The following is a 23,937-nucleotide window of genomic DNA, read 5'->3' on the forward strand; positions in this document are numbered from 1 at the left end:
TCAAGGAGGGAGGAAATAATGCTGCACTAGATTAATGTAATGGATAAATTCCCAACCTCTTAGAAGACAAAAATGGGGAGGTTGGGATTTTGGAAATCACAGAATGGCTGAAGTTAGAAGGGTTGTCTGGTCCAACCCCCTACTCAAGAAGCGCCACGTAGAGCGCATTGCCCAGGACTGCATCCATATGGCTTTTGAGTATCGCCAGCAATGGAGACTCCACAGCCTCCCTTGGCAGCCTGTGCCAGTTCTCTGTCACCTTCACAGTAAAAACATGTTTCCTGATGTTCAGAAGGAGCCTCCTGTGTTTCTGTTTGTGCCTCTTGCTTCTGGTCCTGAGCACCAGGAGCAGAAGCCTGTCTCTGTCTTCTTACTCCCACCACCAGGTACTTGCATACCTTGCTAAGATCCCCCTGAACCTTCTTTCCTCCAGGCTGAACAGTCCCAACTCCCTTGATCTTTCCTTAAAGGAGAGATGCTCCAGTCCCAGGAGAGATGATCCCCAGATCATCTCTGTGACCCTTTTTTGGTCTCTCCCTGTCTATCTCTTGTCCTGGGGAGCCCAGTCCTGGACACAGCACTCCAGGTGTGGCTTCACCAGTGCCGTGTAGAGAGGAAGGATCACCTCCCCAAACCTGCTGGTAACACTTAATGCAGATTGGGATACTATTCACCTTCTTTTCAGCAGCAAAACATTGGTGGCTCATGTTCAACTTGGTGTCCACCAGGATTCCTTTTCTAAGGATAGAAAATACCTATGGAAAAGCAGTTTCATTAGTACTGGAAAGGAAGAGTCCTTAATTTCTATCCAGAGAGATAGGTATTTCTTAGCTTTTCAAGCTATCTGAACAATTTAGTCAAGGAACTCTTTTAAAATACAAACATTCAGGTATTGCATTCATTATTTCTATAAATGTGCTAAAGAGAGAAAACCTGAAATACAAAGAAAAAAAAAATTAAATATAAGAAAAATGTGTGCACTTGACTGGCCTGTTCATACAGGAAGTTTCATTTAAGCATAAGAAAAAGGTTTTCACTAGGGAGTGATCCAATACTGGAACACATTGCCAGAGATGTTGTAGAGTCTTTGACTTCATGGATTGGACACATCAACCTGCTGTAGCTGATTCTCTTGTGAGCAGGGGGTTGGAGCAGATGATCTGCAGAGGTGCTGACCATCCTCAGCACTCTATGATTCTGTATTGGTTCAGTTCAGATCACCATATGTTTGTGAAGTTTCTTATATTCCCAGCTGTCAACTGGTTTTGAAAAAAATATAGAGAAAAAACAACAAAGACATCTTCCTGGAAACTAGTGCTTTAAAAGAACTCAATAATAGATTGACATTAAAAAAAATGAAAGAAATATTGTTAGACTGCTGTTTTTTTCTGTAAATTCCCCATAGCCTTTTAATATTTATTATATCATGTCTTTTTATTCCTGTAAGTGCTCTTTGTTGTCATTCTTTGTTTTACTCTCACTTGTTAAACTTGTAGAAGTTTAATAAATTTGATCATTCATAGCTTCACAGGACACACCACTGCTTATTCATGTGCTCTAATGCACCATAAAACCATATTACTTCTTTCATTTTTTACTGTTTAACATCAATAAACACATTTTTACTCTACTTTCCCAGTTCTGTAGATAGTTAAATGAGTGACATAAATATTTCTCTTTATGGTGGTTTCTTGATATATATTCCTTTACACTTCCTATATGTTCTATTACTGCAGATATATTCTCAAGGTAATTGCGTGTTTAAAGAGTCCACCAAAACCTGCCTTAAGTATGTAAGGCAACTTTCACATTATCCTGTGAGACTGATTCACAAGACTTTTGGAGACATAGCATTAGCACTTTCATTTAAAGACCTTTTTAATGGATGCTCAGTGATAATCTCACTTAGTGTGAGCTCACTTCTTTTTCAGTCAGGTTGGAGGACATTTTGTGACTTGTGAGGATGCTAAAGGATGCAATGGGTTGGAGACAAATGGGCAAGCATAGGAAGGACTGCTGATTTTTTGTAGACATCACTCTTAGCAGGAGAGTAGCATGAATCCTCAGTTGTAGAGAGGATGTTGGACCACAGGTGTAGATGGTTTTAAAATGTTATTACTTGAGGATTGAATGCAGTGATCAATAAAAACCCTTTCCTCTCAGCTGGGTGTAGTAAGTGTAAGGATGTCATATGTTGCTCTTTCATTCTCTGAAGCAGCCTAGTTCAGTGACATTGTTGTGGCAGTAAGAAGCAGGTATTTGGAAACTGTAATCCCAGTTTTGGACTTCACTGCTCTGGTGCCTCTTCATTGGGTTATTCAACCTCGATGCTTCAGTTTCTTTTTTGTAAAAATTTTATATGAATACCATTTCTACCTCTCAGAGAGTGTTCTAGGTGTACTAGTTGACATGTGTTCTCAAGATGTCTAGCTGAATGAAAAAAGTTGTGACTTTGAATGTGTTTGTGCAGAGAGGTCACAGCCATAAGTGTGCCATCAAGAACGTGTTTTGATTTCTTTTTGTGTGGGACTCTAGTGTAATAGAATATAGGTTGTAAAATACTGGAATAAATGACTCAAAAATAATTTGTACTTCAGAATGAAGGTTTCTAATTGTTTATTATCTTCCATGGTGAACATCTAAGCATAAAGTAAATGCATGATTTTCCTGTTTTATTACTATTACTCTTTTTACCGTGATCACTTATCAACTGTAATTATACTTTAAATTAATGTTCATGTCCATGCAGTGGGCCTGATTTGTCATGGCTTACACAAACCTCTGTTTCTCTACACAGTGAGTAAAAGAACGCTGCCAGTTTTGTTTGAGAGCATTTTTAGAAACACCCTACAAAAATTTACACATAGCTGTGTAAACAAGTTGCACGGTTATGGAGAATTGAGACTAGTAATAGCTGGACATAGCATTCATGCTATTCTTTGCAGATAAACCTGGACTGTAACTTCCGTTGTTATTTTTGCCTAGGAACTGTGAGGATGTGTTATCAGCTGAAGACTGTGAAATGTTATACCAGTTTGTTTATACCACTCACCGTCCGCTTGCAGTCGCAGCTGGGGAATTCCTTTATAAAAGGTATCTCTGCCAGCCTACTTCTTGCATAGTCTCATTTGTTTTGGAATTAAGGTGGATTTATTTAAGGGGGACATTAAGCATTAAGTTTTCTGCTGAAAGTGTGTGCCACCTTTTTTCTGGTAATCAGAAGAGAAATGCTGTCTGGGGGTAATTGCATGTTTTCCTGCACAGCCCTGAAACAATAGGTGTGAGAAAAGTTGCAAGACTGACACAGGGAATATGAAACTAATTGATCCACAACTGCCATGATATATTGAGAACTTGCCCTCTTTCTCTCTACTTTCCTATTCCTTTGTTCCTTACAAGCTAATCTGTCACCTGGCATCTCCTGGATTTTCACAGTTTGATAATTAATCAAAAAAAAGGCCTCCTCTTCTCCCTTTGGAAGTTGCCTTATACTTTGTAAAGGCTTTGAATAATGGGAGATGCAGCAGATTAAAAAGCCCTCCCAATTTCCTGTCAGGTTAATGAAATGCAGGGTTTATCTTTCCCAGGAGTAACTCTTACAAATGGGCTTCTTATAACAATGGTTGCATGAAGTTGTATGGAGTTGGCATGCTAAAAAGGGAAGAGACAAATATTCTGTCTTTACCACTGAGAGAAATAATCTTGACTTACAAAAAGAAATGAAAATAAAAATATTTAGGCAAGGATTTTGTGGGGGAACATTCAGAAATAATAATAATGTTTCCACACATACAGAATCTCTTCCTAGTTGTGTTTTCCTGTGTCACTGAAATGTTAGCATTCTGGAATTTGTGGAGCTAAGTCCAACCGAAGGACAAATGAAGAGAAACTTCTGTTTTGATGAATCTGCTATTACATCTGCTAGATGTAGTTGTTTGTGTTGGTCCTAATATGCTCTCATAAATTAGATGCTTCTCCTCTCAGAACTCTGTTGCATTTTGCCACCAAAGTGATTGCCCTGATAACTTCACTTTTTCTACCCAGCTTGCCAGTGCCTTGTGAACACCTTGACCCTTGTCAAATCTCGTCCTTGTTCTTGTTTGCACACTTTCTCTCCAGCACTTTTTCCCTTACAGAATGCTTGTTTTGGTGCGATAAGAGATGTTAGTGACAGCCTCCTTTTCCTGGTTATACTGCTAAGTTATAGGATAAATGCTTTTGCTTTCTCCTGCTGCCCCTTCTTCTTGGTTTGCACAAAATCTCCTCCATGTCTGCATATTTTAACTTAGGTTACTTAGCTGGCATAAATTATACCAGCAGAAACTCTTCCTGAATGCACAAGTTTTTTACTGACATTTAGTAGTGACGTCCAGCTCTTAAATCTAAGCTGTTTAGCCCTTTCATTAATCTGCAGGGATGGCCTTGCTGTATTTATTTTGGGATTAGCACTTTTTGGGGTAGTAGTCAGAGTCATTTTGGATAAAGAGGGAAATGGAAGTGTTATACTGTGCTTCATACCTCCGACAGAAGAGGAAGAGCAGAGTTTCCATTGTATTTGTGATGTTAATTGCTTCTTGTAATTACAAGATACTGTGCTTTCCTTAAGAAGCTGCAGTTCCAAGATGCACTGTGATGTGAATAGTGGCTGTGTGGTAATATCTCTGTTGTGTTGTTAAGGTTTTAAATTTGTCCTAGAGCAGCCTTCTTTCTAAGCACGAGCAAATGCCTAGTCATTGTATGATCAGTTTGTGGAATCTGCATCCATCATCCAGAAGGGTGGCAGGGTACCTATGAAAGTGTCAGAAATAGTCTCTGCATCCACAGGGATAGCATATCTCTCATAATAGAAAACAATGTTTTTTCCTTTCATCTTATAAAAAAGGCTAATGAGATGTGGGATAAATAAGTAGACACTTAAGAGAAATACAGTCCTTGTGATCTTGACAGAATTAGTGTTACAGTGGTAAATGAGTGTAAGGAGAATGTGGCAGAACTGGACTGACTTGCTTTTCTTTTGGCAGGCTGCTTAGTCATAAGAGAGATAGAGAAGTTCAGCCCAAAGGAGGAGGAAAGTTTGGGGCAAGCACTGACCAATTGAGAAGATTAATAGACTTTTTCCTGGAGAGTGAGGTGAGAACTGCCCCTGCAATAAGCCTTTTAAATCCAGTGTTGCATGTTAAATCAATTATTTTCTTGCTTTTGAAAGCAATTTCTGTTGGTGAGCTCTGAAATGTGTGGTATTAGAAATGTTTTTACTCTCTAGGTTAAGTTTTTAATGAAGCCGTTTCTGTTCTGTTGTATTAAACCTAATTTAGTTTTTTGGTATGTGTCTGTGTCTTTCTAGAGGCAGATGTGGGTTGCTGTACCATGGCTCCATGCTGACCAAAACCTGTAGTTTTATGAGAGTTTTATCAGTTTAAGTGCTGATAAACAGTTCACAGTTTAGCTTTTGTAGTGGTGCAGATCTCTATGTGGCCAAAGTGTCTCAGGCACAGCAGTTTTGGATCTTTCTGCAAAGAATTGGATAGATGACTTGTTTCTAGTCCCATGACTGGATTTTTTGGCTCTTACAGTCAGCAATTTAAGGCAATACAGAAACTAGTTTCAGAGATTATTTAATTTAAATTTGTATTAAAAGATAAAATTAAATTTTTTGTCTGCTTTTCCTGATTTTTTACCCCACTTTCCTTCTTTGTGTCAGGTTGAAGACATTGTGTTTAAATGTTCATTGGCCTTGAACTAAATATGTTGAAATACTGCATGTGAATATATATGTGAATGACACAGCTTTGTCATTTGACAAAGGAAGAGGAACATATGAAGTTGTATTTCTTCTAGTGATGTGTTTGCTTCTATAAGCTTGTGTTTTTAATCCCTAGGTACACAAACACGTTGCATACCTAGTAGACAGCTTGTGGGACTGGGCAGGCAAATTTCTGAAGGATTGGGAGTGCATGACCACTCTTCTATTAAAAAATGCTGAAGAAGCTGGAGAAGGTGGGTAAGCAAAGAATTTAGTTTTGTCTGAATGAATCACCCCATGCTATTTTTTGAACCTTGCCTTAGCTAGTTTAGGATTGTTCCATATTGCAGTACTATTTGGTCCCAAATTGAGGTCACCAAGTGCCACAAAGCAGATGCAACTCAATGCACTGCTGGTGTAATATTTATATCAACATACTTGTTTTATTAAGTTTTCTGTATTTATGTAATGTTAGTTTAGAACCTGTGCAGTAAATACTTGTGTAATTAAGCCATAATGTTTATGTAGTGTTCACTTTGTTTGTCCAAAACTGTAGAATCTAAAAGTATTAATAGATTGAAATGCAGTTATTGTCAGGCCTTTACTCTTTCCTCGAAAGAAAATGAGTAATATATTGAGTTCACTGACATCTAGCACTAGAGGAGGTTTTTTCTGTAGAATTATTTTGAAGTGAACTTAAATAAATTTTTAAAGTCCCTTCCAACCCAAACCATTCTGTGAATAGTTGTAGACCTGGAGTTGGTTGTGTGATTAAAACCAGTTTGTAGACCCAGTGAGTTAGAGCATTTTGGTACTCAAAGAAGATTTGTCCTAAATGAGACACTAGTCAGTAGGAGACCTCATTAAAACTTGCTGTGTTTTTGCAAGCCCAACTGCCCCAAAAAGTTTAGCCATTAAGGGATTAATGGTACTCACTAAATGTAGAAAATAACTTCCTTCAAATGAAGTCAAAGACTCTCTAGCTGTTTATTTAGCAACACTGCATCTCCCATTCTTTAGTGTTCTTCCACAGTTCCTCAGGTAAATGAGTAGGATTTACATCAATAGTTGCTGCATCCTCACTTTTCTTTTGTGTGATGCTGAGACTGATTTACTTCCAGCACTGAGTGATGCCCAGGAAAGTGCTCTCATTGAAATCATCCTCGCGACAGTCAGAGAAGCAGCTGAAGGTCATCCTCCAGTGGGCAGAGGTGCAGCCAAAAAAGTCAGTGCATCTTAGTCTTATTTATTGTCCTGTCATCACATTATCTTTGCCTTATGTACTTTGCCAGGCAGCTTGTTCCTAGTTGCAGATGTATCTTAGGAAATAAAACAGCTTATTTTTCTGAAATGTTGCAGTGTCTTTTCACTTCTAGATCTTATTAGAAGTGGATGTTGAAGGAGATGAGGATTAGAGGAGAGCCACTTGAAGCATGTTATTGACAAATGATGAGCATTTTATCCATGACATATAGCTGTTCAGCAATTTGCATCTAATTTAAGGTCAACAAAAAAAAAAAGTATCTGGTTTTCTTTATGCAAAAATGTCTCTATCTTAGGTTGATATGCTTGAGACAATGCAATATAAGTTAACCTTGGGTTATATGTAAGATTCCACTCAAATGCCAGAGATTTTATAATTGAAACCCAATTCTTTATCTGCAGATTTTGTCAGTAAAAGAGAAGAAAATCCAATTGGAAGACTGTACCAAAATTACTGAGCACTTTATTATGGTGCTTCCTCAGCTCTTGGCAAAGGTAACTAACAGCTGCTCTGTGAATGCATGTTAAATAATTCATTAAAATTCCTTCAATGTACTCATATCCTGTTTTTTCTCTGTAGTATTCAACAGATGCACAAAAAGTGGCAAGTCTTCTGCAGATTCCTCAGTATTACGATTTGGATGTTTACAGTACGGGACACCTAGAGAAGGTGAATAGGAATTGGGGTAATTGGTTCATGTGGAATGCTCTAGTTTATGTGACAGTGTAGGGAGTTTAATGGGATTTGGAACAAGTAGAAAATTGTTGAAATACAGTGAAATGGTCTCATACCTTAAGGAAAGGTATGAGACTGTCTTACTGAGGCTTTACTTTTTTGATTTGGAGCTGCAAAAAAAAAGCCTTAGTGCTTGTCAGTTCTGATATGCTGGGTCTGGCCTTGGTGGATAACAATTTGTGGTTTTGTGTGGTAGACCCAGCCCTGGGTTTTCATTCCTGGCTGGAGGGAGGGTGCGTTATGCCACGTGTCTTAGGTTGGTGTCTCCCAGGAGTTTACTGCAGAATAGGTTTCATTCTCCTTGAAGGCTGTCTCCCAGCTGCTGGGGCATGATAGCGACTGAAAGATAAGAATGGAGATAGTATATCTGCTGATGGGAAAGGGATGGTCAGAAATGGATAGATGAAATCCTCGAAATAGCTTAACATATTCTCAAGCAGGGGTGTTTGCAGGGAGGCAGTATTAGGCAAGCACTGTGAGGTTAATTTCAGCCCAAAACTTGAACTGGAAGAGAGCGAGTCAGCAGAATGGCACAAGTTACCTCTTCCCACTAAGAGTGAAGATCCTGTTGCTGACATGATCAAAAACATTCTCCATTCTCCATTGCTGATGGAGACAACTTCTACCGCTTAAAGACAGGGCTGTCCTTCAGAAAGGCATCTTTTATTCCCTTGTAATGCTAGCCATGTATTGCTAAAGTAGAACTTAAAGCAGTTGCTTCATTCTTTAGGAAGATCTAGAGACATAATGATGGAAGAGAGCTATAAACACTGAAAAAAAAAAATTGTGTTGTTTAGTCCTACCCCTCTTCTGCTTAGACTGGCATTTGTTTCATCTTGTTTATATGACCCATAGGGATATATGGGCCTAGTGAAATGATTTAAAGCATAAGAGGATTTTTGTACAATTTACCTATAAATGCCCCTTTTATCACCTGCAGCATTTGGATGCTTTGCTGAGAGAGATAAAAGACATTGTGGCCAAACACTCCGACATGTCTGTCCTCGAGGCTTCCTCCAGGACTTACTATGTCCTCTGCCGTGAAGAAATTGCCATCTATAGCCAGGTGGATTGTGCTCGAACTCAAATGATAGATGAGTTGATGAAACAGCTTAACCAGCTAATAGATTGCTTCTGGCAAAAGGTGAGTGTGACTCATTGAGGGGTAAGCAGGAAAAAAAGGAAGACAAAGAAAGGTGGGATATGGAACTATTCTTTGCTCGCCATTTCTGCTTGAAGGAGGCAGAACTCTAAAAGATGAGTTTGCACCTCTGAAAGGAATGGTTCTTCACATTTTAATAAAGCAGATATATTTTGGCAGTATATTTTGGCAGAAGTATAGTTGGGAAAATAATAAACAAGGTAGTCCATGCTACCAACAGGGCATTGTATGTCTTCTGGCAGGATTTTATTGGATGCTGATATTGTAAAATGTGTCAAGCCAAAAAGTCCCCTAACTTCAGACGGGAATTATTTTGTTGATCTGTGCCAGCGTGGGAGAATGTGTACTTGTGAGGAGTAAAATTGCTACTCCAGATATTCTGGACCTAAGAAATTGCTTTGTAGGTACTCCAGTACTTTGCCAAAGATACTATGTACAAAATCAGCTAGTGAGTGCTGTCGTTCTACAGGTGATGAGGCTCTTCCCAAAAAGGTACAGTTCTGACTGTACATAGGATGCCCTTTGTGCTGTCACTTTGGATGTAGGGAAAAAAGCCGAGCAAACAGCAGTCTGTAATGAAGATTATATAGCTTTGAGGGTCTTCCCCCTTGAAAGAGCACTGCAGTCTCCCTCAAAGCTTTTCATTAGGTCTAAAAAGCAGAAACAGCTGGTGGGGATATGAATAGCTTGCTGGCTGAGCTGAACAACAGAAGCCTGCAGCTGATCTGATCAACTGTGCCGTCATGAACAGGTGTCATGCCATGGTATGAGAGTTAACACTGGCAAGTTTTTATTGGACACAGGGATATTGCAAAATGTGTCAAGCCAAAAAATCCCCTAACCTCAGATTGGATTAATTTTATTGGTCTTAAATAGAGATCTGTGTCAATGTGGGAGAATGTGTACTTATGAGAAACAAGATCAGTGCAAGACCAGGGATTCTTCGACTCCTCCGTAGTGTGATCTATATCTAAATAAAGAGATTTTTCTCCTGGAACTCCTCCCTTCTAATTCCTGGTTGTATATTTCGTCCCCCAGAATCACATAGTATACTTGTGGAAACTACAGCAATTGCATCTATGGGAAAGTATTTAATATATTTTTAGCTATCTTTGAATGTGATCTGGCAGGTGGAAGCAGGGAAGGTCAGCACTATGTGAACACTTAGCTTTCCAGAGATCCTTAGCAACTGTGTGAGGGCCCATGTTAGACTAACTGCTACTCTTTACTCTGTGTTAGCAATACTGCAGTCTAGGGAGGCTGCCATTGGTTTATTAATGACAGGGATTTTCCCTTAAACAAAATTCCTGTGCAGTTATATTGTTTTCTTTTGACTGTAGAGCAGGACATGAGTATTGTGGTTAAAGGTAAAGGTTAAAGGAGGGCTGGAGGAGAGTGATCCAAGCTTGTGGGTTGGTTGGGAAGGGAACACAGTCATTCCTTTGGCCCACACTGACTAATTCCTTTCTCTTTCTCAAATTTTCATGATTTAGGAAGGAGGATTTTGTACAGATGCAGGAGAAATTTCCCGGATGCACTCTACTTTGAGAAGAGTAGCAGCTTTCCATAAGTGAGATGTTTGTTTACACAATTTATGTTCCCATGTACTTAAAGTATGGACTTGATACATGCAAAGTGAAAATTGCTTGTTGGGTTTATTGTGGTTTTTTGCAAGAGAATGAAAATGATCCCTATGAGAGATGCTGCAAGGTTTAGTTACTTCTTAATAGAGCTGTGCTCTTGGATGTGGAATTGTTGTTGGACTCATTACTGAGCATCAGCCCTAATGTGGCTGAGAAGTGTATGCTACAGAATTGAGATGTTGGAGTGGACACAGAGATCCCTTCTGTGATGCCTCTGTCCTAGCTGGATGTTTTTCCACAGCCTTACTGACAATACTGGTGGTCAGTCTGAAGATGGTGTAGTGAATGCAGCTGTTCTTTGCAGCAGGTGTAATCTGCTTTTTATTTTTAGTTTATCTGATCTTCTTTTGTTAAAAGATGATTTCTCAAAACCTTGGTTCTCCAGAGATTGGTAAATTGTCATGCAAGCTAGTACAGAACTTAGGGGAATTGGGCCTTCTTCTCAATGTGTCTTTTACCTGTCCAGCCGCCTGAGGCTACTGTGGTTTTCCAAAGAGAAATCTAATGTTGAGTTGAGACTACTCAAGACTATTAGAAATAGTCTTTTAGAGTGGGCTGAGGAAATTGTTCTTTAGACCTTTTTGGGTACTTGAAGACTGTGCGTAAAGTATAGCAAAAGATACAGAACTCAAGCTTCTTTTTCCTCTCCTCATAATACTACAGTTTTGTGGTAGGAAAGCAGACTGTAAAGCTAGGTCTAAAGGCTGCACTGTAAGATGATGAAAACTTAATTTCCCCCCCTCATTATTAATATTTATTTTTATAAATTAATATTTATAAATCAACAAATTATTTATTAATTGTTTATTAATTAATTTATTTAATTAATGTTTAATATTATTGTTCTACATTATATGAAGGTAAAAATAGGATACATTTAACCTGTTTGATCAGGTGTGTCTTCATTTCTTGCTTAGTGTATCATTATTATTTCTTTTTCACCTGCAGTGCCCATGATCTCACCAAGTGGAATCTGTATGACAAGACTTTAAGGTTCCTGGTGTTTGAAACAGAACATGGCAGTTTGCCTGTTCCAGTAAGTAGTTAATGTTTAACATTGAAAGATGTTTTTCTTCAACAAAGCACAAAGAAATACAAAGTATTAAATAATCTTATATGTCAGTGTCCTATGAGACAGGAAGATACTGTGTCCATTTCTCAGTCTGGGAAACTGAGGCTGTCTTTGGTTATTGAAATCTGTACGTTCATGCCTTTGTTTTAATTAATTTTGGGGATTTTTCAGAACTATGATAATCATCTGACATCTGGATTGATCCTTTGTCATGTTCAGTACTTCCAATGATTGCATAGTCTGTTTCAGTCCATATGAAATTGTTAGGACTGTGAGGAAATCCCCTTTTAGATTGCATGTAACCAGAAATTGGAATACTTTGGATCTGTTGCTTACACATTGACTCTTGTTGTAGTGGTTTATAATTACCAGTTTTCTCAGCTGCAGCTTTTTGGTTATCTGGTTGCCTTACCTCAAACACTGTGTGAAGATGGAGTTGTGTATTCTAGGATTGCAAGGTGAAATACTTCAGCAGTTATGAATGAAACCAGCCCCTGTTTGCAGGAGAGAACTTGGGGGGCTTTTTGGCAAGGGGTGAAGTTTAGTTGACGAGAGAGAGCCTGCAGCCAGTGGGTAGAAGTGAACTTCTTTAGATGGAGCATCGAAGCACCAAGGTTTGGCTTCTGCTCTGAACCGGCCTCTGGAGGAGTCTGCTTTTCATCAAAGGCTTCAAAGAAATCCCAAGGAGCTAAGCTAAAGTGAGCCTCTGGGAGTACACTTTTTGAATGTGTGGGTTGCTTTCCCTTGAACTCAACAAGATGTCAGAGAAGTTCTGCAGAAGCAGCACCTTAGTAATGAAGTTTCTCAGGGGGCAATGCATGCTTGTATGTAAACCTGTTAAATTTATTTTAAGGATCTAAATACAACTGGGAAGTGTTCATGCAAGCAGCGTGCAGAATGTCAGGCTTGAATGGTTTGTTTAGTCTTAAGCTTTTTGCTGCTGAGTCTTTAATGTAAATAAAGGACACGTGTTTTTATTTGCAGATTATCCTACCAGCTCTCCAGTGCACATATTTTTCTCTCCTGTGGCAACTAGCTGCAGTTTCAGAAAATTCTCCCAAGGTTGGTCGCTGATGTAATTTTGAGACCCAGAGTTGTGCTTATAGAAGTTAATGCTAATTCTCCTGTTCTGAGATTTCTTGAAAAAGCAAACTTATAAGAAGATAGTTTGTCTATTTTCTTGAGGAAACCAAATCAAATTGAGGCATTTTCTCTCTATCTTATCCTCTTTTTTTTTTTTTTTTCCTTTAAGCAGTGTGTGCTTTTTCAGTCTGCAGGAACAATGGTTCACTGCTATTTTTACTGCAAAACATGTGCATCAAATTCCTAGGGCTTGATGGAGATAAGGAACTTGTCTCAATGCCAAAGAGTTTGTTGTTTTTTTGTTTTAAGCAACAAAGAATATTAAATGAGAACTCCAGGACATTTTCTAACTTTGTTCCTTCTTTTATTTTCTTGGTTTACCTACCAACATATTTCTGTCAGAAAAGTTGAGGAAAGTGGTAGTTTTCTCATCGGTTGACTATTTACTTCTGTAATTTATTAAGTACCAAGCTCTAGCAGATATTTCAGAAGAAAGTCTAGTTTAAGACACCAGAAAGGAAAACTCTTTTATGTTTTGTTTCATGTGTGAATGTGTACCCTGTGGGGCTCTTCCTCACGATGATTTCTGACTCCACTGAGTGCTGCTTTGTCATTCTGTCCCCTCCCCGGCGCTGCTGCACACGCAGGACGGGGCGCTGACACGGACCTTGGTGTGAGAAATGCTAGCTGGGGCGTTACCCATTTGGCCACTGATTCACTGTCTATTCCCGTCCCGTTCCATTCCTGCGGGGATGTCCACATCTCTCCCTGCTCCAGTGTGTTCTGCCTTTCACTCCAGACACGGTTAGCTCAGCTTGGTAATGGGGCAGCGCATTTTTTAATTTGGCCTTTCATCTGGGAGCAGATTTTGATTGGAAGCAGATGTGACGGCCCATTCTGCAGGGCCAAATCTGGATGTTGGCAGATAGAGAAGTTCCAAGAGCAAAAAAAAAATATTTCCTGGACTGCAGCTTTGTTATTTCCCCTTGCTCCTCCCCTAGCAATGTTAAGACAATGTATTTCCCCTCACCTGGTTCTCTTCAGCATGTCCTGGGATGAATCCCTTTCCTTGTAAATGTAGAGCTGCATAACATGAAATCTGCCTCTCTTGTAAGGTCATTCCTTTTACACTGATAGCTCAGAGCTCAGTGCAGTGCAGCTGGGACCTGGTGGAGGATCAGAAAGTCTTTTGTATGATTGTGAGCAAAACAAATAGTCTCCCATACTGGATTCATCCTAACAAAGTGGTGTCTTAAGTTTCTGAGTGTCAAAGTTAAACTCTATTCCCTTTGTAGTCCTTAGGGGAGGAAGGGAGAAAACCAACTCCAGAAGGCAGTGCACATTGAACATTAGGTGGGATGGACCAGAGGCTTTTATGACTCTTCTTCCATTGTAATCACTGCTTTATACAGATAAGATGAAGTGAATAAGAGAATACATGCTGCCCTCCCTACAGATGGAGAAACAAAGAGTTTGTGACTTGCTGAATTCCACTGGCCTCAGCAACTGTGACAGATGCAGTTGTTCATAGCTAGTAAGCTGTTCTGTGAAATGCCAGCTTCTTTCATCATGTCATCAGCTGTGCTATCTTAAATTAATTATATGAGTGGAAGAAAGATGCAACTGTTGTTTGTTCTGTAATTCTCTGTTGAATCATAGTCTCTAACATATTGGTCCTTTTGTTTTTCCTAAATGTGTTTTTAGGAGACTCTTTTTCCACTAAGACGGCAGCTGAGACATTTCAGTCAGATTTGCACATGCTTCCTCCACCATAAGGAAGAAGATGTAAGAGAAAAGGTTTGTGTTTTTCTATCACTTAATGAGCATTTGTGCTCAGATCTCCCTTTAAATGCCTGCCTTTTTTTCATACTGGTGTTTCAGTCTTAAAATTTTGCTGTGTTTTTATCTCTTAGCAGAGAAATAATACATAAAACCCCCAGTCTTCAACTATTTATTTTAAATAAAAGCTAAAGTTAAGTTAGTTAAAATGCTACAAGTTAGTGCTGTCTGCATGAGTCCATCTGCAGAATCAAGGCCTCAATCTGAATGAAAATCATTGTGTTTTCTGATTAGACCTCTCAGTGTACTGGTTGCTATCATTGCTTCATTAATGTTTTGCTATGAATATTACTTAAAGAAATGGAGAAATTGTCCAGTGGTTCATGTGTTAAAAGAAGGGTATTTCAACATAATACAGCTCTTCTTCTTGCCCATGGAACTTTTGTAGACCTTTAAGTGATATTCGTGCATGATACTTGTATACACTGGATCCTAATATACAAGATTTTTAAGGATTTAGCTGGGGCATTTCATCACAGCTGAGGCAAAGAGAAATCTTTGGTTTGCAAGGAAGAAGTGGGATGGAAACTTCATTGTGCTTGATGGAAATTCAAAATGGAATTGGCAGAAGAAGTAACATGATCTCTAAATCCTTCTTTGGCCTTATTTGCTTGGTACAGGCCTTCATGATACTTTGTGACTGGTTGCTGATTGTGAGTCACCTGGATTCAAAAAATGAAGAAGCAGTTGGACTTCTAGGTTATCTTCCTAACACACAACTTCAGGAAAAACTGTTTTCATTTATCCAGGAACATGTTTTCATGGATGGAGAAGAGGAAAAAAAAGGTTAGACATCTTAATCACTGGAGAAACAATCTACTATTTTTGTTATCATTTGTCATCTGCAGTGAATGTATCAGGGAAAAGGGCTGGCCTTTCTTTTGTTGTTATTTTGTGAGTTGCTTTGTTTTTTTCCTGGTTGGGCCCCTTTATAAACAAAAAAAAACCCTGTAATTCTTTGATCTGTACAGACTGTGGATTAACCAATTTACCTATATGATGAAAAGGGCTGAAGTAAAGCAGGGCTGGGTGAGTAAAAGTTTTTGGTGGACTGACTTCCATGGTCCAGATGATGGTGTTAGAGAAAGGCCTTGCAGTGTGTCAGTGTATGGACCCTTCTAAGCCATCAGAGTAAAGAACCAGTAGATTCTGATTTTGGGGCTGTGGGGCTGATTTCACAGGACTATTGACTGGTTTGGGCTGAAAGGGATGTTAATGATCATCTAATTCCAAACACCTCTGCCATGGACAGAGACACCTTCCACTAGAGAAGGTTGCTCAAAGCCCCATCCAGCCTGACCTTCAACACAGAATGGGGCATCCACAGCTTCTCTGGGCAACCTGTTTCAGCGTCTCACCATCACCACAGTCAAGAATTTCTTCCTTAAGTCTAAGAAATAAACGTGCCCTCTGTCAGTTTAAAGCCATGCCCAACTGTATCACTGTGTGCTGTTTTAAGAAGTCCCTTTCCACCTCTCTTGTTGGCCCTGTTTAGGTACTTGAAGGTCTCCCCAGAACCTGCCCTTCTCCAGGTGGAAGAACCCCAACTCTCTCAAGTTGGTGGTACTCTTACTAGGCAAGGTGTTCCAGCCCTCTGAGCATCTTCATGACCTTCCTCTGGACTTACTCCAGCAGATCCACACCCTTCTTGTGTTGGAAGCCCCAGAGCTGGGCACAGCACTCCAGCTGGGGTCTCACCAGAGCAGAGTAGAGGGGCAGAATCCCTTCCCTCACCCTGCTGGCCACGCTGGTTTGGATGCACCCCAGGACACAGTTGGCTTTTTGGGCTGTGAGCACACGTTGCTGGGTCTTGCTGAGCTTCTCATCAGCCAACACCCCAAGTCCTTTTCTGCAGGGCTGCCCTCAGTCCAGTGGGAAATAGTATTTGTTGCTCTACTGCCTTTTTTCAAACACATTTGGATGCTGAATTGAGGTTGTAATTATGAAGGCTGGTTTCTTTTGGGAGTGTTTTGAAAATAGATTGTTCATTGTGGTTCTGAGGACAAGTTCAAGTGCCATGCTTTGAAAAAACAAGCATTGTCGTAGATTTCTCTAACTCCTCTCCAGCTGTTCAGTTCAGGTCTCTCTGTTCAGTTTTGGGCACCACACTTCCTTAGGTCATAGTGCATATACAAGGACCACTGATGGGCAACATTTCATGGTCAAAATTGCAACAGGGAAATAGTAAGAGAATCTGAATTATTAAAGCTAGAGTAGAAAAGATTGCACAAGTAGGTTGTAGTATCCTACATGTGGGAGTTACTGAAGCAGGTTATGTTTCAGGTTGTTTTCGTTATGTAGCTGAAACTGATAAAATTGATCCTGCTTTGGGTTAGATGGCCTGAGATCTTTTTCAAACCTTTATTCTGTGATGCCTTCAATTTCTCAGTTCTCTCTACAAAGGATCCCTTTCACCCCATTGCAGATTCCTTCCTGAACAAGTGATTTTGTGATGCAAGGTGTGCTTATCTGTGTGCACAGCTGGCAGCTGTTTCATTCCAGTTTAACCTCTAACTTTCAGATACTTCTGATCAGTCATTTGCCTTATGTTTGTTTCCAGGCCCACAGTCATTCTAGAAGCAGAAATAGTCCACACCAAAATTATAGGTCAGAGACTGAAGTCTTTTGGTAGTTGACAGCTTGCATGTACAGCAGGAGAGACTGTGTCTTGGCTCTCCTGCTTCAAGAAACTTTCCCCAAGCACCTTTGTAGCACTGTTGGAATACTCTTAAGAGTATCTGTTTCCCATGAGTTACCCAGCTAGTAACTAAGTCATGTTCCAGACACTTGTTCTTAATGCTGTTAAGTGACTTTTCTTCCATTCACTCTTGTTGATAAGCACTTGGGGAATTTAATTGGAACTCTTGCTGACTGTGTGTGACATCTTTTGAAGGGTTTCCAGTGAGTTATGTGTTCTTTTCTACCATCTGTTTTATTCTACGAAAAAAACCATGGTTGCAGTTTTTCAGGTCCTTTCCATTAGGTGTGTTTGTGCCTTTTATTCTACTTGCTGGTTCGGTTCTGTAGCTGTGAGCACTGTTGTACTTGGAGATTCTGGCTAGTAGGAACGCCAGAGTTCTATGAAGATCAGAGAAGGAGGCTGTAGAAGAATACTCTTTTCACTGTTATCAACTGGAGCTTTGAAATGGGACTAAACCTGTGTTTTCTGATGTACACAGGAATGAGTGCTGGCATCTGTTACTGAACAGCTGAGCCTGTGCTATTTAGGTGAAAGTTGGTAATTTAAACTGAGATACCTTGAATAAAGTAATAGAACAAAGCTGCAATGCTTTTGTTTCCCTAGATCTGACAGAAGAGGGAAAGGATGAAACTTGCAAACTTGATGACTTGCACAAAAAGCGGAGTCTTCTGGCAGCATACTGCAAGTTAATAGTGTATAATGTGGTAGAGATGACTGCAGCTGCTGAGATCTATAAGTATTATGTGAAGGTAATGTTTTAGATAAGGTTGTTTTTCCTACCAGTACATTTTAGTTTTTGAAGGTGTCTCCAGTGTTTGTGAAGTACAGGGTGTTAATAAGTGTTATGGCTCATGGAATAATCACAAAAGGACTATAGAATCAAGCAGGAGTGGGGCAGATCTCTCTTGATTCCACAAAGGACCTCACTGCAGACAAAGCAACTGAAAATTGAGGAGAGGACTTGTCTGTCTGGACATCTGCTCCTCAGCTTCTCCAGAGAGGCCACTGCAGAGCAGCAGTTTACGGCTGGAGAGTGATTCATCTGTTGAGGCTCTCACACTGAAGTGGTCAGCTTAATTCATACAGCTCACACAGTGCATGTGCAGGTGCTTACATTTCACATGAGTCCCAGGGTTTAGCCACTCTGAAGGGGGTTTCAGGAGGACCAAGAACATCAGACTGGGCAGTTTTCCTTGAGTCAACTGAGAGAACTTTGGAAATACCTGAATATGAATCTTGTTCTTTGCTTCATTGGCAAGCACTGGTAAAGTACAGAAAACTCTATTTGTCTCCTGATGAGACTTTGCTCTTTTTAAAGAATTGCAATTAATTATGAATTAAGAATTGACAATCAATTAGTTGTTAATACATAACAATTCCATTGTAACTTTGATCCTCACATTATTCTTCAAGGAGCATACCATTGCTTTACATATGAAATATTATAAAAGATCCAGTTGTCATCTTTTCACTTGCATGTTCTGATATTGGGAGTGTTTTAGGAACTTCCTGTGTCACTTGAACAGTCATGTGTTTGTGTTCTCCCAGTGCTAAAGAAGGGGAATGGTAACTCTCAATTGTTTTGTTGCTGTTAATAGACCTACCGTGATTTTGGAGACATAATTAAAGAAACGTTAAGCAAGATGAGATACAATAACAAAATTCAGAGTGCCAAGACACTGATTCTCTGTCTGCAGCAGGTAAGGTTAAGATTAAAGCAAGAGGCTAGGGGCTCTTATGATAGCTGTATTCACAGTGAAGATTTTTACCTCCCGAATCATTAGAAAACCTAGTAGCAGAAATGACTTCCTTTCTTGCACTTTTTGTATGTATGTTGTTTTTGCACGTCATAATTAAAACTCCTTTCAAATCATTACACCTGTCTTAAAAGATGCTTTTGTCCATGATTTTTTGATCATGTTTTTAATCTTCAAGTGTATAGTATGTTAGAACTGATGTGAGATTATGAAGTGTTTCTTGGAACACAGTGTCTCTTAAGCTTAACAAATGTTCAGGATCTTATGCTGTGTTTTATGGATTACCTTAATTCCTTCTGAGTTTGAGGAACCATGGATATGCCTGTGTCTGGTTATCTCCAATCTCCCTTGTATTTTCAGTTTTGGTTGGCTTTTTTTTCTGGAGGAAAGTGGGTTGCAGCTCTTCTGAAGGGTTTCAGTTGCTGGGGCTTGCAGCTGCTGACTGATAGCCAGTTAGCTGTTTTAGCAGCTGCTTTTGCCAGCTCTGCCCGTGGCCAGAGCTGCTTCTTGCCTGGAGTCCTGCTGTAATCCAGAGAGCAGGCTCCTCCCGGGGATACTGACACATGAGCTTTGCTTATTTCACACACATTGCCGGGGGCTTAGATCTGTGAACCAGCCCTTGAAATCTGAGCTTAGATGAGTCCAAGCAGCATTTGGCTACATATATTCTGCTGACATAGTCAGGACTTTGTGTTTAGATATCACATAGACAACAGACCCTTTTTGGCCTTTGCCTGACCTTGAAAGTTAACAGGTTGATGAGAAAAAGCTACTTCCGTATTCTATTCGGGGAAAAAAAAAAAAACCCAAAGCACAGTTAATTGAGCTCAAGATGTGCTTTTGACCTACTCTTACTCTCCAAAATGGGACTATGGTACTGCCAAATGTGCTGCTTTGTATCTGCACTGTTTTACTCTGAAAGCATCTCAGGCAAATTAATCCTCTGGGGCTTGGTTCAGAAGACCCAAAAGGAGATGAGGTCAGTGGGACCATCATCTTCAGGAATCAGTTTTTTGTTTATGCATATCATTTTTTTATTTTTATTTTTTAATTTGTGCCTGTCTTAGGAGCACACCAGTATCCTTTATGTCAGTTCCTTGTTGTTCTATTCAGTGCTTCAGAAGCACATGACTTACCTGCTCTTCTGTGAGAAACTGAAGCTCGTCTGTACCATGCCTGTCTCTCTGTTCACCAGGTGCTTTGTTTGCCTGTAGGATTACAAACAAATTTACCTGTGTTTGCTTACCTGAGACTTCTCTTGCAGCTGTTTCAGACACATGCAGAAAGCCAAGACAGCAGTAATGGTGTGGACTTCTCCTCTCCTTCCTTTGCAAACATCAAAGAACTTGCTCGCCGCTTTTCACTAACATTTGGTTGGGACCAAGTGAAATCTAGAGAATCTATAGCCCTGATACACAAGTATGTGCCATGTAACATCATGTTGTCCATGGTCATTGCTTTTGTTAGGTGTCTCTTTTAACTGTTTTATTACTCTGTTCTTTTATGTTTTTCTTTCAATAGGGAAGGGATTGAATTTGCTTTTCAAGGAGCTCCTGGAGTAGATGGAAAATGCTTGCCTCCTAACTTGAGCTTTCTGTTAATCATCAGTGAATTTTCCAACAAGCTGCTAAAGCCAGACAAAAGACTAGTGTAAGTTAAGTTCTTGTACACTTGTTCTTTGTGTATCACTGTACAAAGGACACTTGAACTTCAGTGTGGCAGAATTTGCTCAAGGGCTCTTCAGAGAATGTCTGAAATCAGTCTGCCCCTCAGGCTGTTAGTTTGAGACACACTTGTTGAATTTTGTAGTAGTAGTTATTTCAGATTGTATGTGCAGTAAGCATTCTAGGTTTTTCTCACACATAGTTGTGGCCACATAAGGCAATTCTTCTAAAGAAAAAGGTATTAATTTGGTGGAAGAGATTTGTGACTTGATTGGTTAGTGGAGTGGCAGGAATGCTTTTCTGAACAGAAAAGTAAATCAAATGGTTGTGGAAGAAATAATGCAGAGACCATTATTTTGTAATTACCTATTTCCACAGCTTCAGGCCTCAATTATGTGGATTCCATGGAACCATATTTGGAACAGAAATATATGTGACACTCTTCATAATATAGATACTTAAATCCAAGAATTTACTATTTACACGGGAATATGCCCTGATCCAGTGGGCCCATGTTTTACAGTGGTTTAAATATTTACATTTAATGCTATAACAGTGATAGCCTTCTTTTGGCATCAGTGGGGTATTATGCACCTAAATGAAGAGATAAATGGGTATGTATCTTACTCCCTTCACCTGCCTCAGCTCTGATCATTTTGAGATGGAAGTAATGTTCTTCCTTCTATTTGACCTTTAGCATTACTTCCTTAGTCAGTGCTGTTCATTTTGGATCTGGATCTCTGCACTTCAGTATTTTAGTTACAGATACTATAAAAAACAGCCATTTCCATTTTCCTGAAAGCATATTTGAAGATGTGGGACAGTAAGACACATCTGCCTTTTTGCATTTCTGAGCAAATCACTCCAGTATATGACAAGAAAAGTTTTACTTTTGAGAGAAAGTCAGCAGAAAGGGAAGAAAACCAACCATCACATCTTTCTGATCTCTGTGTAACTTGCTTGTTCCAGTGTCACTTTATCTTACATTGGAGGAGAACTTACATGGGAATCATCAAACGGGTCTTATGTAACATGGGTCAAAAATAGTAAAATGTCTTATTTTCCTGTTACTTCACATGACACAATTTATTAATGATTGCCATCAACACAGACAATTCATTTGAAAGAATTGATTCAAAGCTGGAATGCAAAATGCAGAAGGAAAATAGTCAACATACATTGATTACAGACCCGTAATCTATGGGTATGGATAACATTCATTTGCTATTCTTGTATCTTTCTCAGATGAGAATCGTTGAGATCTACCTCTAAAATTGGTTTTCATAGAATTCATAGGACCTCAAGGATCATCTAGTCCCAAGTTCCCTGCCACAGGGAGGAACACTTTCTACTAGACCAGGCTGCTCAAAGCCTCGTCCAACCTGGCCTTGAACACTTCCAGGAATGGGGAATCCAGAACTGCTCTGGGCAACCTGCTCCAGTGCATCACCACGGTCCCAGTCAAGAAATCCTTCCTAATATCTAATCTAAACTCACTTTCAGTTTAAAGCCGTTTAAAGCTTTGTCCTATCTCTGCATGCCGTTATGGAAAGTCCTTCTCCAGCTCTCTTGTCAGCTCTGTTTAGGTACTAGAAGGTGCTGTAAGTCCTCCCCAGAGCCTTCTCCAGGCTGAATAATGCCAACTCCCTCAGCCTGTCTTCACAGGGGAAGTGCTCCAGGCCCCAGTTTGGACAGTTTCTGTATAACTCTGTCTGTATTTTAAAGAGCTGTAAGCTTCTGTGGTGACACCCATGGAATAACTAGATTTCTGTTAAACCATCCTTGAAAAGCTGTCATTTCATATACCTCCTGGGAGTAGTTTTTAATTAAACAAGAAGAAAATATTTAATTGTTGATGGGGCAGATGAAACCTAAACCCTGATCTTTTTTTTCCTAGGACTATATTAAACTTCTTGATAAGAGGATATATTCTGGAAGTATATACCTGAATGTATCAGATACATTTGATACATTCAGGTAGGTTTATTCATGGAAAAGTTTTGTGGAAAATAACAGAACCTAGCAGGGAATGCACTTGACTTCTTACTGCTTTGGGCCTTCCCTCTGCTGCTGGGAACAAATGGGAAACAATAAAATTTGCTAGAAGGGAAATTGCAATTTATCCACAAATACCTTCATACTATGTTTCTAGAATAACAGTTTCTATTCTGGGAGGCCTTAAGTGCCTTGCAGAGGCTGGAGATTATATTTCCTCTTAGTAATATTTAGGTTTAGCTCTATCATAAATTATTGGATGGAATGTTTTAGGTCAACATGAACTTTGAGAAACAAACATCTGGTTATTTTCATTTTTCTTATTAATCATGGGATTGATGTCCAGGTCCATATGTTAACATATGTGAACGTACCTGTAACAGATGAGATACAGAATATGGGCATTTGTTAGAAAGGACTATATTTCAACACCATGCAAGTATATGGACTTTAACCCTCTCCCCTATAATTGCACAGGCTGTAGCAGTAAAATACCTGGCCTGTCAGTTGCTCTGTGCCACAAAATGCACACAAGAAATGAATTGCTGAATAGCAAGCAGCATGAAGGGCCTGATTCCGGAATCACTAGGAGTCTTTCCATTGACATTGATAGCAGTTGGATTAGACCCTGAAACTGTAGTTACAATACGTGCTTGTTTGAAACTAACAAATTCCATTACCAGGGTTTCTTGATCCCTGGGGCCCCCAGAGTCCAGGACTCTAATTGTTTCAGAGCCGGTGCTTACCCTGACCTCCTCTCAGCACTGGTTTTCTTGTTTTGCAAAGCAAATGAAACGTCTGATATTTACCAGGCCACTCTCCTAATAAAAAAAAAAAAAAAAAAAAGAATAATATGTTGCACAGGCTGGTGTTAAAACTGTCACTTCTGGTAGTTGCTAAGGTGGGGACTGTTTTAACAACACTGGGCTTGATTTTAAAGTGATGAACTGTAGCTGAAATGTGGTGAATATCCAGTTCCTAATCCTGAGTCAGACTTTGGTTCTCTTTTCTTATTGTTATTAAGTAGGAATGGGTCAGAAAGACTTTGCTGGAAATGTCCTGTTTTTCAAACAGGGTGTTTGAAGACTGCCTTTTTGCTCCAGAAAAGGTGATAGCTTCACTTGGGATTCAGGAAGGCCCAATGTCAAATCTCTGGACTGAATCAGAACAAGGATTTGAGATAATGTTTCAATATCCCATGTATTGTCACAACTGTAGAGCAGTTATCTGCTTCTTGCAGACACTTGATATTTTAGTGAGAGAACTGGATTGAGTTTGA

At 39.6% G+C, this 23,937-nt stretch overlaps 1 protein-coding gene across 5 annotated transcripts in view; it reads left to right on the top strand.

Annotated features, from left to right (window-relative positions):
• The window catches only part of LOC135293717 (cohesin subunit SA-2-like), a 57,791-nt gene that overhangs the window by 28,270 nt on the left and 5,584 nt on the right, over nt 1–23,937 (top strand). For all 5 annotated transcript variants that reach the window (XM_064408198.1, XM_064408200.1, XM_064408201.1 and 2 more), the window contains 16 exons: nt 2,986–3,093; nt 5,022–5,130; nt 5,880–5,997; nt 6,865–6,968; nt 7,409–7,501; nt 7,587–7,676; nt 8,683–8,886; nt 10,398–10,474; nt 11,496–11,583; nt 12,604–12,681; nt 14,407–14,499; nt 15,162–15,327; nt 17,846–17,991; nt 18,841–18,942; nt 20,264–20,418; nt 20,521–20,649. In XM_064408198.1, the coding sequence (XP_064264268.1) occupies nt 2,986–3,093; nt 5,022–5,130; nt 5,880–5,997; nt 6,865–6,968; nt 7,409–7,501; nt 7,587–7,676; nt 8,683–8,886; nt 10,398–10,474; nt 11,496–11,583; nt 12,604–12,681; nt 14,407–14,499; nt 15,162–15,327; nt 17,846–17,991; nt 18,841–18,942; nt 20,264–20,418; nt 20,521–20,649 (1,860 nt within the window). The remainder of the gene's footprint in view (nt 1–2,985; nt 3,094–5,021; nt 5,131–5,879; nt 5,998–6,864; nt 6,969–7,408; nt 7,502–7,586; nt 7,677–8,682; nt 8,887–10,397; nt 10,475–11,495; nt 11,584–12,603; nt 12,682–14,406; nt 14,500–15,161; nt 15,328–17,845; nt 17,992–18,840; nt 18,943–20,263; nt 20,419–20,520; nt 20,650–23,937) is intronic.

This window comes from Passer domesticus, chromosome 2 (genome assembly GCF_036417665.1).
Source record: "Passer domesticus isolate bPasDom1 chromosome 2, bPasDom1.hap1, whole genome shotgun sequence".
Classification (NCBI taxonomy): Eukaryota; Metazoa; Chordata; class Aves; order Passeriformes; family Passeridae; genus Passer; species Passer domesticus.